General features: G+C 42.2%; 1 protein-coding gene across 5 annotated transcripts in view; it reads right to left on the bottom strand.

Moving 5' to 3' along the window:
* Positions 1-17,935, bottom strand: part of LOC122872559 (E3 ubiquitin/ISG15 ligase TRIM25-like) — a 43,956-nt gene that overhangs the window by 19,834 nt on the left and 6,187 nt on the right. For 3 of the 5 annotated variants that reach the window (XM_044188734.1, XM_044188735.1, XM_044188736.1), the window contains 6 exons: positions 17,713-17,778; positions 17,206-17,352; positions 15,582-15,671; positions 15,155-15,280; positions 14,273-14,332; positions 10,393-14,179 (listed from right to left, as the gene is read on the bottom strand). In XM_044188734.1, coding sequence (XP_044044669.1) covers positions 13,647-14,179; positions 14,273-14,332; positions 15,155-15,280; positions 15,582-15,671; positions 17,206-17,352; positions 17,713-17,778 — 1,022 coding nt within the window. In that variant the 3' untranslated portion in view covers positions 10,393-13,646. Of the gene's footprint in view, positions 1-10,392; positions 14,180-14,272; positions 14,333-15,154; positions 15,281-15,581; positions 15,672-17,205; positions 17,353-17,712; positions 17,779-17,935 lie in introns of those variants that run through there. The other 2 variants (XR_006377218.1, XM_044188737.1) reach the window with 2 other exon arrangements.

Consider the following 17,935-nt stretch of genomic DNA (forward strand, 5'->3'; position numbering starts at 1 on the left):
CACACACCTTCCAAAAAGTTCAACTTTTGTCTCGTCAGTCCACAGAGTATTTTCCCAAAAGTCGTCTTGGAACTCTGCCATGCAGGCCATTTTTGCCCAGTCTCTTTCTTATGGTGGAGTTATGAACACTGACCTTAACATGGGCAAGTGAGGCCTGCAGTCTTTTGGATGTTGTTGTGGGGTCTCTGAATGGCTAAAGAAGAACAAAATGAAATCTTTGGAGTGACCTAGTGGAGATAAGTTAAGCAAATTGTTTGCGAATGTTTATTCAACATCTGTTGCATAATAGCCGAACCTTATATGGATTTAGATGTAAATTTGTTACAGCATTCTAGTGAGGCTGACAGACGAAGAAGAAGAACAAAATGAAGACTTTGGAGTGGCCTAGTCAAAGTCTTGAGCTGAATCCTATTGAGATGCTGTGGCATGACTTTAAAAAGACAGTTCATGCTCAAAAACCCTCCAATGTGGCTGAATTACAACAATTCTGCAAAGATGAGTGGGCCAACATTCCTCCACAGCGCTGTAAAAGACTCATTGCAAGTTATCGCAAATGCTTGATTGCAGTTGTTGCTGCTAAGGGTGGCCCAACCAGTTATTAGGTTTAGGGGCCAATCACTATTTCACACAGGGCCATGTAGGTTTGGATTTCCCTTAATAATAACAACCTTCATTTAAAAACTGCATTTTGTGTTTTCTTGTGTTATCTTTGACTAATATTTAAGTGTGACAAACATGCAAAAAAATATGAAATCAGGAAGGGGGAAAATACTTTTGCACACCTCTGTATGAGATGACACCCTCAATAAAAGTCATGTTTTGGGTCTAAACACTATAATGAACAGATTTACAGTAGTTTGGAACTTTAATTTACCTTCAACATGCCACACTAGTAATATATTGGGATCCCTTGTCCACTCCGTTCTTAAAGAAGAGCGACCGTCTTTTCATAAGCAGACCAGTCCTCCACTGGCCTGGATGGACCAGTGACTGATCAATCAAGTTGCCCTGCATAAACTTGTACTGGCCCTTGAGCCATCGCTTATGTCGGACCCTGGCCCACTTCTAAATCTCCTCTGAGACGCATCTTCATTATAACGTTACATTGTTTGAGGGAACTATAACGTTAGGTAACTGGACACAACCGTTACTAATGCTAACGTAGCTCCTCAGGGATTGAAGCAGTTGTTTTTCTAATTTTGGCAATCTAACCGGTGACAACACATTAGTTAAGGTTGTAAGGACTATGACTGTCTGTAGTTGTTGTTTATTTTGTTTAAATATGCAGAACTGTAATTTCATGGGTTATAGTTGTTCGGACTATTAAGCTAATATGTGCTAACGTCAGTGTCCGTTTTTCCCAATAACTGGTAACTATACCACGTGACACCTACATCAATATACTATTGGCTCAGAAGCCTTGTTAGAAGCAGGAACCAAACGTCAGTCCATACTCAGTGCAGATGTTCCTGTACACTATGCCAGCCACTTGGTTATGGCACTCCATGTATGCTTTCCCTGCCAGCATCTTACACCCTGCAGTTATGTGCTGGATTGTCTCAGGGGCCTCTTTGCACAGCCTACACCTTGGGTCTTGTCTGGTGTGGTAGATCTGGGCCTCTATTGCTCTGGTGCTCAGGGCCTGCTCCTGCCATTGGTAGGATTTCTTGATATCAGCCACTTCAGTTATGTTCCGGTGGTACATCCCATGTAGGGGTTTGTCCTCCCATGATGGTCCCTCCTCTTCCTCCTCTGGTCTTCCTCTGTTCCCCATTGCCTGAGACATTCCCTGAGCATGTCATCTGTTGGGGCCTTATCTTTGATGTACTCATGGATCTTGGATGTTTCATCCTGGATAGTGGCTCTCACACTCACTAGTCCACGGCCGCCTTCCTTACGGCTAGCGTACAGTCTCAGGGTGCTGGATTTGGGATGGAACCCTCCATGCATGGTGAGGAGCTTTCGCGTCTTAACGTCTGTGGTCTGTATCTCTTCCTCTGGCCACCTTATTATTCCCGCAGGGTATCTGATCACTGGCAGGGCGTAGCTGTTTATTGCCTGGGCCTTGTTCTTGCCATTGAGCTGACTTCTTAGGACTTGCCTTACTCGTTGGAGGTATTTGGCTGTTGCTTTTTTCCTTGTTACCTCTTCAAGGTTGCCATTTGCCTGTGGTATTCCAAGGTACTTGTAACCATCCTCAATGTCTGCTATTGTTCCTTCTGGGAGTGAGACCCCTTCTGTGTGGACTACCTTCCCTCTCTTTGTCACCATTCGACTGCACTTCTCGAGCCCGAATGACATCCCAATGTCAGAGCTGTAGATCCTGGTGGTGTGGATCAGTGAGTCGATGTCCCACTCGCTCTTAGCGTATAGCTTGATGTCATCCATGTAGAGGAGGTGACTGATGGTGGCCCCGTTCCTGAGTCGGTATCCATAGCCAGTCTTGTTGATTATTTGGCTGAGGGGGTTCAGACCTATGCAGAACAGCAGTGGGGGCAGAGCATCTCCTTGGTATATGCCACATTTGATGGACACTTGTGCAAGTGGCTTGCCATTGGCCTCCAGGGTGGTTTTTCACAGCCTAATTGAGTTTGCAATGAAGTCTCTTAGAGTCCTGTTGATGTTGTACATCTCCAAGCATTCAGTGATCCATGTGTGCGGCATTGAGTCATATGCTTTCTTGTAATCAATCCAGGCAGTGCACAGGTTGGTGTGTCGGGCTCTGCAGTCTTGGGTGACTGTTCTGTCAACCAGGAGTTGGTGTTTGGCTCCTCTGGTTCCTTTGCCAATACCCTTCTGTGCTTTGCTCATGTATTGATCCATGTGTCCACTTATCTTAGCCGCGATGATGCCTGACATGAAGTCTCCTAGCTGAGAGAGGTACAATGAGAAAGCAAGTACCAGATGCCCATACCTGAAGCACTCGAAACTGCCAAACAGCGGCCAGCCGCCTAAAGAGATACACGAGAGATAATGAAGCCAGAAGAATAAACCGGCTGTTCGCAACTCAACCTGCGAAAGTGTACGCTCAATGGCAGGGTAATAACAGCAGAGCAGACCCACCAAGGCTGGAAACAGAGCAGTACTGGAATGATAAGTGAGATGCCGGCTCAGACGTCGCCCGGCCAAACAAGGTCTGCGTCAGGTGTTGGGGAACCAGAGCACTGTGATGAAAAATGGGCTACTGGAACAAGACGGAGATGGGCAAGATGCGATAACAAGGCTCTGTTGGAATGCTACTACTCCAGCAACCCTAGTCAGAGGGGTTACATGCAGAGGATGTGGGATGAATGGTTACTTCGAAACCCACAATCAAGGCTTACAGCGAAGCAACTAGTAGTTCAGTGTTCCAACATCCACAAGCGGCAACTGCTATCACAACTTGAGATTGACGAGATACAACACAAATGCTACGGCAAGGGAGAGCCAGGACAACAGGTCAGAGATCAACCGAAGATTGGGAACGAAGCCCCAACAAGTACAATCATGCTGAACGAAGCAGCGACTGACCAGAAAGATAAGATCATGGCGAGAATGAATGCAAGGCAACCCTGATGCCAATTACAACGGCTAAGTGAAGTACCATCAGAAAGTCTCCTAGAAGATGTGAATGCAGCATTGAGTGCGATCCCTACCACAACCATCACTGAAACCAATGAGCTGATATACACCTCAGCAGCAGTGATCCTCGAGATGCTTGGCTATAAGAGCAACCATGGGAGCCATGAGAAATAGTACCCACCGTGGAAACGAAGGCTGGAGGCTAAAATCAAGGAGGCACGGAGAGAAGTGGGGTGCAATGAGAAAACAAGTACCCAAGAGGTACAACCAGATGCCCATACCTGAAGCACTCGAAACTTCAACTAACCAACGAGTAAGGCAAGTCCTAAGAAGTCAGCTTAATGAACAAGGCCCAGGCAATAAACAGCTTACGCCCTGCCAGTGATCAGATACCCTGCGGGAATAATAAGGTGGAAGAGATACAGACCACAGACGTTAAGACACGAAAGCTCCTCACCATGCATGGAGGGTTCCATCCCAAATCCAGCACCCTGAGACTGTACGCTAGCCGTAAGGAAGGCGGCCGTGGACTAGTGAGTGTGAGAGCCACAATCCAGGATGAAACATCCAAGATCCACGAGTACATCAAAGATAAGGCCCCAACAGATGACGTGCTCAGTGAATGTCTCAGGCAATGGGGAACAGAGGAAGAGGTGCTGGAGGAGGGACTATCATGGGAGGACAAACCCCTACATGGTATGTACCACCGGAGCATAACTAAAGTGGCTGATATCAAGAAATCCTACCAATGGCTAGAGCGGGCCAGACTGAAGGACAGCACAGAGGGACTCATCATGGCTGCACAGGAGCAGGCCCTGAGCTTCAGAGCAATAGAGGCCCAGATCTACCACACCAGACAAGACCCAAGGTGTAGGCTGTGCAAAGAGACCCCTGAGACAATCCAGCACATAACTGCAGGGTGTAAGATGCTGGCAGGGAAAGCATACATGGAGTGCCATAACCAAGTGGCTGGTATAGTGTACAGGAACATCTGCACGGAGTATGGACTAGAAACCCAGAGGTCAAAGTGGGAAACACCTCCAAAGGTGGTAGAGAATGACCGAGCCAAGATCCTGTGGGACTTCCAGATTCAGACTGACAGAATGGTAATGGCGAACCAACCAGACATCGTGGTGGTGGACAAACAGCAGAGGAAAGCCGTTGTGGTTGACGTGGCAATACCAAGTGATGGCAACATCAGGAAAAAGGAACATGAGAAACTAGAGAAATACCAAGGGCACAGAGAAGAGCTGGAGAAGGCTTGGAAGGTGAAGGCAACAGTGGAGCACTCGGGGCAGTGACCCCCAAACTGGAGGAGTGGCTACAGCAGATCCCTGGAAGAACACCAGACATCTCGGTCCAGAAAAGTGCAGTACTAGGAACAGCAAAGATACTGCGCAGAACCCTCAAGCTCCCAGGCCTCTGGTAGAGGACCCAAGCTTGAAGGATGAGAAGTTTTTATATATATAGGTATATATAATAATATATATACTGTATATATAACCAGTATAATTTTTGCTCTTTATTTGTCCATAGAAAATTGTAAAGTCAATATTTAATTTCAAGTTTTATATCCCATTTCAAAACTATTACTATTCCATTCTGTAAATAGATTTTAAAATGTCAATTTAATTTTAATATTAATTATTATTATTATTATTATTACCTTACTTTTGTCTATTATTCTTCTTCTGTGTTGCGTCTTTTGGGAGCAAATGCCAAGACACCTTCTATGTATGCTTGCACTGCATTGTTAATAACAACAACAACAACAACAACAATAATAATAATAATATAATATATTCTGATTGAATGGGTTATGTCATGCTGACATAAAATCCCAAAACCAAGAATCATAATGTAAATAGTAGCCTATGCATGCCTCAGTATTTGATGACCTGTGAATGAGAACGAGTTGGTCTTTTCAGCCATAACCCAAGCACTTCAGGCCTTCCTCCAAACATGTGTAATGCCCTAGATTGTCAGAAATATTGTACAATAATCTCATTTTGGTCACAAGTTCCACTAAATAATAAAAAACAAACAAACAAAAAGCTTCATATTATATATTGTAGCTAAATGAGGTACATTGTTGGAAAGGTCGCGGCCTGGAGAATAAAATATGTCAGTATGAAGATTGCTCCACTCCTAGTTATCCATGTAATGTCACAACAGTGATGGGGAAGGGGTAAAGTTGAATGAACTGGACTAAAAGTAATTGGCTGGGGGAGAGAGGTTGACAGATATAAAAGAGATGTGATTGGGCCAGCCCAGTGTCTAGAAAAAAAGGCTTCCTGGGCTTTGAAATTACTGATCTCTTGGTGTGGTGGAGAAAATGAGATTCTATTGGGGGAATATAAATTGCACATAAAAAAATAGTTTAACCAAATGTGATATTTCCCTTTTTTCATTATTGCTATTGAGACTGCTAGTTCTGACTAATACCATACCAACATTACCCTGGGTGACTCCATTTAGTTTTGTTGATGGGACTATAAACTCTATAGTTAGAGGGACCACCAGTGGGGCATCTCCTTTGCACCAAGTCTCCTGCAAAAAAAAAATCAACATCATTAACCTTGTCTAAGAAGTCAATGTTTCTACCTTTTAAACCAAATAAATATGAGTTTATACCCCTTGATAATCAGAATCAGAAATACTTTATTGATCCCCGAGGGGAAACTCTTTGTTACAGCTGCTCACTCTCATGTCAGTGCACACAGGAATAGAAGGAATAGAAATACTAAGCAAATCAAAATATAATACAGGTAAGATAAACTAAGTAAAAAGTGGATATAAGTATAAAAGCTAAATAAGTGTAAGTACAAAAGTGGATTTACAGGTTGATAGGTTGATAAGTATGCACGGTATAATAATACAATGTAATAATATAAGTATATAAGTAATAGTGCAATAATGAGTACTGTCAAGTTAAGTATAGCTTATTAAGATGATTATGAGATGGTGGATATTGCACAGCAGTAATAGAAGTATGAATAAATAAATATCTGTAAACAGAGTATATTGCACAGCAGTATTAAACAGAGAATATTGCACAATGATTTCAAGTATTGCAGTGATGTTAATGATCTAATATCCAGTTTATCAACTTAAGGTCATATAGACTGACACTTAGAAGGAGGAGTTTGATGGCCACAGGCAGGAATGACTTCCTGTGGCGCTCTGTGGTGCATTTTGGGGGGATGAGTCTTTCACTGAAGGTACTCCTTTGTTTGACCAGCATGTCATGGAGTGGGTGGGAGACACTATCCAAGATGGCATGTAGTTTGGCCAGCATCCTCCTCTCTGACACCAGAGACAGAGAGCCCAGCTCCACCCTCACAATGTCACTGGCCTTACGGATCAGTTTGTTGAGTCTGTTAGCATCCGCTACCCTCAGCCTGCTGCCCCAGCATGCAACAGCATACAGGATAGCACTGGCCACCACAGTCTCATAAAACATCCTCAGCATTGTCCGGCAGATGTTGAAGGACCTCAGCCTCCTCAGAAAGTAGAGGCGGCTCTGGCCCTTCCTGTAAAGAGCTTGAGTGTTCTTAGCCCAGTCCAGTTTATTGTCCATATGTACTCCCAGGTACTTGTAGTCCTCAACAATGTCCACAATGACCCCCTGGATGGAAACTGGGGTCACTGGTGCCTTGGCCCTTCGTAGATCTACAACCAGCTCCTTAGACTTAGTCGCATTGAGCTGCAGATGGTTCTGCTCACACCATGAGACAAAGTTCCCCACCACAGCCCTGTACTCAGTCTCATCGCCACCGCTGATACATCCCACCACAGCAGAGTCATCAGAAAACTTCTGAAGGTGGCAGGACTGTGTGGCAGCTGAAGTCTGTGGTGTAGATGGTGAAGAGGAAGGGAGAGAGGACAGTCCCCTGAGGGGCCTCAGTGTTGCTGACCACGCTGTCCGACACACAGTGCTGCAAACGCACATGCTGTGGTCTGCCAGTCAGGTAGTCCACAATCCAGGACACGAGGGGGGCATCCACCTGCATCGCTGCCAGCTTCTCCCCCAGCAGGGCTGGCCGGATGGTGTTGAAAGCACTGGAGAAGTCAAAAAACATGATCCTCACCATGCTTGCCGGCTTGTCCAGGTGGGTGTGGATGCGGTTCAGCAGGAAGATGATGGCGTCCTCAACTCCCAGCCGGGACTGGTAGGCGAACTGAAGGGGTCAGGGAGGGGTCTGACCATGGGCCACAGCTGTTCCAGCACCAGTCTCTCCAGGGTCTTCATTATGTGGGAGGTCCAGTGCCACCGGTCTGTAGTCCTTGGAGCCACTGGGACGCATCGTCTTCGGCACAGGAACGAGGCAAGATGTCTTCCACAGAACAGGGACCCTTTGAAGACTCAGGCTCAGGTTGAAGTCATGGTGAAGGACTCCACATAGCTGGGGGGCACAGGCTTTTAGCACCCCGGGGCAAACGCCATCGGGGCCTGCAGCCTTGTTTGAGTGGAGTCAAACAAGTGATTTCAATGCAGCTGTAACAGATTGTCATTTTAACCTCTTCCACTCCACCCCTCCCTACCATAGACCCATTTTTGTCTTTTTTAGGGGGGACAGGGGATTTTTAGGGGGAGATAGCAGGTCAACAGTATATGCCACATAGAAGTGGTATACATCACCTGAAAGCTGGGAACCTGAAGATTCATTTGAGATGCTCAGCAGGTCAGCGCTGTGTGTCAAGTTTCTAGTCGTAATAAACATTGTAAAAGTTTTGAGTGTATAAGGGCTTAGAACATTATGATGGAAGTATATGATGGCCATTCACATGCATAATTATGTCTCATAAGTTGTTGCAGCAGTTTTTGGGTTGATACCATTTATATGGTGCAAAATTGAATCATTTTTGACCACTCGAAAATTGATAAAAAATGTCAAAAATCCCTCCAAAATACCACAATAAGACACGAAGACCTTGAGGAACACCATAGAAAAATCCATGATGTGATTTGATATAAAAAAAGTTCGACATTTGGAGATTTCTGTAAGAATTGCATTTTTCGGTGTTTGGATGGCAAGTACTTCTGTTCTGGAAATTGCTCAGAAACCCCCTCATTGTCAATATACATAGGGATGCCATACATCCTCTGGATGCCCTAGGTCTGCAGCTTGTGGTAGTAAAGTTTCATGAGGCTGTGATTATCCTAGGGGTCACAATAGGTCATTTTTTACAGTGAGGTCAAGTTTAAAAAAATTGTCTCACCACAATGAAATGGCTAACATCATTCAGCTTTCCAGTCATACCCAATTTATGCAATTGCAACACTGATCAGGGACCCCTGTATGCAGAAATATTCAAATACACAATTTTTAGAATAGGCCAAAATAACACATTTATACTGCATGCAAAAAACTGCATGGTTTTTGCCCCAAACTGCATGGGATTAACATAAATTGGGCATGTCTGTAAAGGGGAGACGTGTGTACATAGAACCCATTTTCATTCAGATATCTTGAGGTGAGAGGTCAAGGGACCCCTTTGAAAATGGCCATGCCAGTTTTTCCCTCGCAAAAATTTCGCCTAAATTTGGAGCGTTGTTCAGCCCCCTTCCCGACAAGCTAGGATGACATGGTTGGTACCTATGGGTGCCTTAGGTTATCTAGTTTCATATGATACCAGTCTTCACTCTAGCTTTCACACTGAGCCCGCTACTGCCTCTGAAAGACAGAGGACATAGGTGTCCTAGTGGAGTTTAAGAGGTTAAAAAGAAATAACTGTTCTGAGCATAAAATAAATTTACAATGTGATGATTTCATAGACCATAAATTTCCAAAAGTTTTTAACCTGTTTGTACATATAGTGTTTAGTTTCATTTGTGGACCTTTTGTTAAAGAACCACTACTCTAAGAGACAGGGCCACTCTCTGTTGACTGTCAGTCCTCAGTGGCTCAGACAGTGAGGGAGGCCATAGCAACCAAAGGCAGAGTTTGTTGCCAATTTCTCAAAATGGTTGCCAACCTGGAAACCATTACTGTCAAGCCCTGTGTGACTTTTTTGTATTATATTTTGTTATAATTTTGTATCACATGACCATTGTCAATTTGATCATTTTAGTTTGAACTACTTTTTCTAAGTAGCTAACCAAACTAGATTTCTCTAGGGTAGCTTTTCTGTAGTTCAACTTCTTCCAGTGTCAAGTAATTGGTAGCTTGCAAAGCTATGCTTTCAGAGTAGCTTCCCCAACACTGAAGGCACATCTGCCAGCCAACTATAAATGAGTTTATTCAGTGGCCATAGTATTAAGTAATAATATGACTTTGCAAGCCAAAGACACACACTCACACACACACACACACACACACACTGGCCAGGCTTTGAAAAACATGAAAAATGTGAACACATGGAATAAAGAGTAACTAGTAAAGACACTCTAAAATTAACTGGTATATGCAACATGATAGGAATATGATGTCTATAAATATAACAGGATTAAATATATAACACGTATTACACCCAGTATTCTGCAGTGCATTTTTTAATTTGCGTCTGGTGGAATGTAAACAGCAGATAGAGATAGTGAAGATGGTTTTCATCTTCACATAAAACGCTCAACATTTGGGATCAGCAGAATAAAGGAATATTGACATTTTGAGAAATAAATATAGTTTGCAAGGGTCACTGAGAATAACATGCAAAGATCAGTGTCATCTCTGTGCTTCTGGACCCACATCTGAATGAGACACACAGAGATGGGGGTTGATATCAATGTTGTCATCTGTAGGTAAGAGAGCAAAAGAGGGAATTTCCCAAAATGTTGGACTGCTCCTTAAACCACTTGTGGCTTCTTAAAAAGAAAAAAAGAAGAGTGTCTGAGAGAGAAAAACATATTTTATTAATAACAATCATTGGTTTAATTTGTGATTCAAATGTAATAGAGAAATTATATTTTGAATTTTAAGACAATCACATAAATATATTCATATTTAATCCATGCATCTCCTGTTGGGTACACTGAATAAAACCACCACAGATATGGCAAAATACTAACTAGCACTTCATCATTTACCTGTCTCTCAAACACTGAGCACAGGACAACCGAACAGTGAAGCGTTACACAAAGGTTGGTTTGATGTTAACTTTTGATAGCACACAGTTTGAGTAAAATCCAATGTGACTCTTGAAAATGTTAGATACGAAGAACAATGAGCTACATTTCAGTTGAAGATCAGCAATGCACGCACAATAAAATCAACAAAATGTTTTGCAAACCACTGGAGTCTGCAGTTGATCTAAGATACATTGCAACAACAAAAACAGAAGCCATAAGCAATAAAGTCAAATGTTGCATGAAATAAACATCATTTTTCTAATGATATCCATAGACGCGCCCATTGTGTTATTTAAGCTAGGTAGTAAGAGTAAATCAGTGTCAACACAATATCAGTACCTGGACACTCATTATGGTATGGGTAAGCGCTCAATAGTTTGATGAAGCTGTGTCCCAAACCACAATTCTCCATAGTGATGATAAGCAATGGCAAATAGTGAAAACAGCAGATTTCACTATACAGGTTCAGACTTCACATGCAGCGATGCACTGTACCTTCAAATATTGGCATGTAACCTAAAAATAATGGTCCGTACCTGAAGTGCATTGGCAGAAATGCCTCCCAGAGATCTTTTCACCACAGAAGTCATTATGTCTGAACCTTTACCAGCTTATCAGTTACTCACTCTGGACAACAGTGTCTTCTTAGCTCCTTGAATGGAGTGCGGTTAGTACTTAGGCTACCTTTGTCAAAAAGTACAAAGACAACCGTGTTCAGACAACTAACTTCACTGTTAATGTACTGTATGTTGTGAGTATGCGCACTGACAAACCACTGATGTTCTCCAGTGGTGCCACATCAGGAAATGAGCCACTGTAACTAATGTCACCAGTGTGCTTCAGCCAACACATCTAACAGGCCGGGGTGAACTTTGTATCACACAACAAATAATTTACCCCTGTGAAACTATACATCTTACTACCTTCCTACCACCTTACGTAAAGCCAACAGAGCATTCTGATGGCTTGTTGGTTTAATGTGCCTACCACAGATATAAAACAGTATAGCATTTTATTTCTATGGGGCATACCATGCAAGCATGACATCCCAGGTTCAAATCTGACCAAGGACCATTGCTGCATGTCATCCTTTTCTCTCTCTCCCCATTATTTCCTGGCTCAACATCCACCAGTAAAAGGCAAAATGCCATAAAAAATAACCAAAAGGAAAAAAGAGAGACTGTCAGAACAGAGCCTGTATGACTTCTGTTCTCATCAGCCGAATCCATCAAAGAGTTTAGGAAGTGTCCATATGGGGCTGGGTGATACAAACGATATATTCACTTATCTCGATAAAAAAAATTCCCATGATATGAAAATGAGAAGCTTCAATCCACTGTCTGTAGGATACACTGCTTTTGTACAATGAAAAGCCAATGACATCTACAAATCTATTTCTAGCCAATCACATGGCAATCTTCTAGGAATGGACAACCCATTTCAACAGCATTGGTTGAGTTAGCTAAACACACTGCATGCTATTGTTTTGGTATCAAAAGTTGGATGGATAAATGGAATACATGAGCACTCCTTCAGAGGAAACTTTTGAGTGTCAGTAAAGAAAGTGACATCTCAACAGTGACAAGGACTTTACATGTGGAATTTATACTGACAAGAATTTAAACTGTTTTTCTGTTTGCAGCCCAAACAGTTCTTAGTCATTTGTACAATCTGAATCTACTATTAGAGACTATTTAAGCTTAAAGGAATCTTTAAGGTCACCAGAAATTATTCATATCATGACTTAACGACTGATATGAAAAAATATCTTGATAACATTTTTGCCATATCGCCCAGCCCCATAACCTTAACGGCTACACTCCAAAACAATCACACATTTTCCACATGCAGACTATCAAAACACTGTACTGACATACTGTATGCTGGAGAGTGAAGTGATTAATTCACTTCTTTATGCAGTCACATTCACAACCATGCTACAGTGTATAATAATCTGCAGTTAATACAAGAGACACACTAGCACACACATGCTGTACAGTAAGTGTACAGGGTGTGTTATGTGTATTCTGTTATAATCGGAGAAAAGGAGGAAGTAGATCAAATGTCTGAAAATTGAAACCAACACAAGGAAATGCCACTCCTCCCAGCTTCATCCTGTCAAGACAACTAGCTGAAGGTTTTTTTTATACTTGCTGTATACCTTTTGTATCTGTTTCAATAAAATTTATTGAGAAAAAACAGAAAAAAGTATGCTAGATCATTTATTCTGCTCATCTTTTGCCATCAAACACAGCATTCTCTATTTATTCCTTCTGCATATAAGATATATAATATAGCTTTAAAAACACATTTTTATCTTGTTTTTAAATACTTATTATGAAGTGAGTGGGATGCATAAGTGCATCATAGTCACTTAGAATGCAGTTTATAGACTTTGCAAACACAAGGTATAATGCTTTTTCTTGTGTTTTGAGAAGCCAGCTTCATTGTTGTGGTCTCATAACCACAAATTCAGCAGCTGTAAATCAGCTAGCATAGCTAACGACAACAACAGCTAAGGACATTAGTTATGACATGCCATTAACTCTTGACATCTGCTTCAGTTGGGATGCTTCAAGCTGTATGCTATATTCTCAGGCTGGGCAGAACAACCACCACCACCTCTTCCTTCATTTTCTTGGTTTAAAGCAGACCTAACAGAAGGGTACTTAGCAGTAAACACTAATAGTGGGGATAATCATTGTTTTACCTAATCCATCCCAACAGAGCAAAATGCCCTTCAGTTGTAACTCTACAGACAACACTTTAAACAAAGTCAACACAAAACTGTTAGCTGGGGGGTATAACTGGTCAGCCTCTTGATGGGAAACATTTTTTTAGCCAATGTTGGGTATATTAAATATTTTTAAACTTTTGCTGTCACAAATATTCAAGACTGGCTTTATAAATACAACTAGCATAGTATTCTTTTCCATTATTAATGACAATAATAAGAACAAAGGGCTGACTGTGTGTAGGTGTGTGCCTGCATATGCCATTTATATGCATATGCTCCTCATGCCTGCAGCTTGCACAAAGAAATGGACGAGCCACTTGAGAAAATCCAGAAAGCTGGATACACAGCTTCAGCAAAAGGAAACACAAAGGAGTGGAAGGGATATGCCCGGTCTGCCACGTTATAGAACGTAGCAGTGCCCTCCTCGCAATCCAACAGCACACCTATGCGCTTTGGATTGGGATTGACCAGCACGGTCTCACTGCTATTATACCAAGCCGACAGCTTGACGTTAAACCACTCGACACACCAGGACTGGGCGTTGCGGCCCAGTCGACTGGTGGGACCTTTGCGGTCAATGCTGCTGTAAGCCAAGCCAATGCCAATGAAGTTGCTGCTGCTCAGTCGGACTTCCCAGTAGTGGCGCCCTCTAGAGAAACCCTTGGAGGCGAGCACCTGGGAGCAGACAGCGAAGCGTTCAGGGCAGTCGGGGTAGTTTGTGTGTTCATCTGACACAGAGGCTTTAGTGAAGCCCTCACTCAGTGCGATGCGTTTGTGGGCCGTCTTTGGATCCAAAGTGAGTACCGTGCCATCTGGTAGGGACAGAAAAAAAAGACCATTTAAATAACAAAGGCGGTTGCTATTACCATATGAGGGGAAGATACCTGCTACGCTCATACACTTACATTTCAGAAGTTCGGTTCTTTTTTCAGCAGATGTTATGTTTGGGGGAATGTCCGAAGTTTCTACAACAGAAGACAAAAAAGTTATTTGTCATCAGGCTCAGGGATGACAAATGAAAGCTTAAAAAAAATTTAAAATAAGGGGAACTCCACTGATTTTACACATCAAAGTCTGTTTACAGGTCTTGGGGAGTACCACTGCATATGTGAAAAAAGTTATAGGAAGCATTTTGTGGCTCCAGAGGAAGCTACGCAAAGTCTGATAAATTACCTCAAGTGACGTCACTTGAGTCAGCGTCGGTTGGGGCTGAAGACTACAAGTTTGAAAATGAAAAAAATCCAGGGGTGTGGAGTTGGAAAGAAGTGAGTTTACCAGACCTCTGAAGCCCGCTCCTCATCTCTGCTTGAGGCTAGCAGCTCCAGGCTACATTAGCCGCTACTAGCATAACACAACCAAATATCTGACTGAACTGTCAGCAATCGAGTTGCATTGTGGGTTATGTAGGCTCCCGTTAAAATTTTTTTTAAAGATTATTTTTTGGGCTTTTTGTCTTTATTCAATAGGAACAGTTGAAGAGAGACAGGAAATGTGGGAGAGAGACAGGGGATGACATGCAGCAAAGGGCCGCGGGTGGAATTCAAACCCGGACAGGTGCAGTAAGGACTCAGCCTTGATACATGGGGCGCACACTCTACCAGGTGAGCTACCAGGCTCCCGGTTTTTACAAGGAAGAACAATGTGTGGAATAAAAAAGATGAAATATCTGGCTCTGCTACATCGATTTTGATGTAAATATTTTTTTGAACTCTCCATCATGAGTCCGACAAAGTTACAATGTTAAATCAGTGGAGTACTCTTTTTAATGGATGGTGGATGGTGTCTACCTGGTTCAGCTTCAGGAGTACGGCCTCTGGGTTCGTCTTTTCCACCAAACTCCAACAGGTTTTCCATTGAACGGGCTTGACTCATATTTCCCGTATTGTCTTCTTTGGGTTGAGGAGCTTTTTTTTCTAAAAAAACCAACAACAATAAGTTTGTTTTGTAACTGCAGAGAAGATGAAGAACTGTTAAGTGTTATGTGACAGGTAACTGCAATCAACATGCATTAACTAAAAGACTCTCAGTATAACGCAATACAATTCAACAGCACCACAACTACAGCCTCCAAAATGACCATTACGTTGAATCAACAACTCTCTCAAAAACTGAACATTATAACCTTCATGACGGTAGAATTTATTACATTAGAATGCATTAGTTTCAGCTATAGATTGTTATGATTAGTTTATTAAAAAAGTGACACTTTCTTACTTTGAGCTCTCTTCTTTGGGCCTTTGGGTTGAGAACCTGAACCTGGATTGTGGGGACTGGGAAATAGATTCCCTGGCAGCCACTGCGGCTCTGAAATAGGAATAGGCAACATGTAAATGTATTTTATTCCTAAACTGTCAAATGTGATATACAATGCTTGTCAGTTGTTGTTTTTTTTACACATATCATAAAGCATGTGTTTGACAGATGAGTTCCAGGGCTCAAAGGTGTAAATCTTGACGCAGAAGCTGCTCTTTCAGCTGAGAACATGCCAGATAGTGTCATTTCAATAGTTTTTCAATCCACATGACTTTAAACAGTCGCCCCAATACTATTTTATCCCCACCCAACGCAGCACCAATTTGAGGAATATTTTAAAGTTATTGTTTTGATTTGATTTCTGTTTCCACCAGTTCCTACTTGAACTGAATCATCAGTTCCAAAAATGCCAGTGTTATTGTCTGCAACAAAATTGGACATGATTGGCTTCACTATACTTTCTTAATGCATCTTCATGTGGTAGTCTGCCACCGTTGCCTCTTCAACCCTGTGTTCTCTGTTGTTTCCCCTTCCTGGTGTTTCCTGTGTGTCCCCTACTTGTCTGTGTGTGTGTGTGTGTGTGTGTGTGTGTGTATGTGTGTATGTCACCGGCTCCATGAATCCTCACCTGCTGCTGATCCCCGTACACTGTACAACCACTACGTCAAGGCTCTGCTAAGAAATAGTACTTTGCAAGTATATTTTGTTTCCTCGTGTTTTTGATCCTGTCTTCTGCTCTGCCCAAAGGATTATCCTGTGCTGGTAATCAGCTCCTGTTGTTCTCTGGATTCCTGTCTGCCTGTCTGCCTGCCTCTTCAGCCATCTCCACCTTGCCTGTTCTCCACTGCTACACCCCGGTCCAATATCCATGCTTGTTATAATAAAGTGTGAATCAAGTGACTAAGCTACCTTGTGGTTCTGCATTTTTGTGGGTTCGAAGATCGTACATACGACACTTCAATTGTAAAGTCTCGATTCATCAAATCAAATCAATTTATTGTGATGATATTAGTTTTCCCATGTTAGTTTTTCTTATTTATTGTTATTGATATTACATACCTCTATTACTCTCGACAGTACACGCACCTCTGCTTATTACTTATTTTGTTACATTGTATTATTATACTGTACTATCATCATCAACCGGTAAACCCACTTGGTACTTGACACTTGTTTATCTTATACTTATACCGACCTGATACTTAATTTATTTTCTGACCTGTTTTTATAGTGTATCATATTGTTTGCTAGTACTGTCTCCTGTGTGCACGTAAAGGCAAGATGCTGTAACAAAGAGTTTCCCTACGGGGATCAATAAAGTATTTCTGATTCTGATTCTGACATACTGTAAGTTTTAGTAGAAAAGTGGTACAATCACAGTGAAGATTGGTGTAGTCTACTGTATGTGTTACTGTCAGCCCATTGTTTCATCTCAGTGTCCCAGGGTCGCATCATTGTCTTTCTGAATTTGTTAATCACACTGTCATGCACAGTATGACAATTTAATATTGTGTGTTTGATTGTACGTTTATGTCTTACTCATGTGCTATAAATGGAGGACCCCTATAAAAGCCTGGTGACCTACCCTGTGGATGCTGGGATAGATTCCAGCCTCCATGTGGTCCCATATAGGGATTACGTACAGGAACTGCTTGGAAGTATGGCTGGAAGGGTGGACGACCTGGACTGTGGGACCTGGGCGTTTTTTTCTGCTTTTGGGGCTCTGATAGTTCTGAAACAGAGAAGGTGAAAACAGAGGACATTTTGTACACCCATAAGTGTTTTAACATATTGTAAAGAGTCGTGTGTTACAAAATGCTTGTCAAATTATTTTACTTTTTTTTTTTTTTACTCCTATCAAAGCACATATGTGCTTGACTGAGATGTATGAAGGTATTTTATCAAAACGTCTGAGCTTTAGTATGCACAATACTCACACTTAGTTTTTTTCTGTCACTGTTCAAAGCTACGCCATGTGCAGGTACGTGTGTGAATGTTTATCATAAACACGAGCAGATATTTTATTATAGGTACATGTTGTACTGTATTTAGATTTTTTGCTACGATGATACCTTCATAGAGATGAACATACCAGATTTCAGCTGAGATCCAGTATTTCCAGTATTTGCAGGTCCTGAGACAGGAACTGCTTTTTCATCTGTGAATGGTAAATAGACTGCATTAATATAGCGCTTTACAATTTGCCACTCATTCACACACACACACACACACACACACACACACACACACACACACACACACACACACACACACACACACACACACACACTGATGGCAGCAAGCTACAATGCTAC

This window comes from Siniperca chuatsi, linkage group LG3 (genome assembly GCF_020085105.1).
Source record: "Siniperca chuatsi isolate FFG_IHB_CAS linkage group LG3, ASM2008510v1, whole genome shotgun sequence".
Taxonomy (NCBI): Eukaryota; Metazoa; Chordata; class Actinopteri; order Centrarchiformes; family Sinipercidae; genus Siniperca; species Siniperca chuatsi.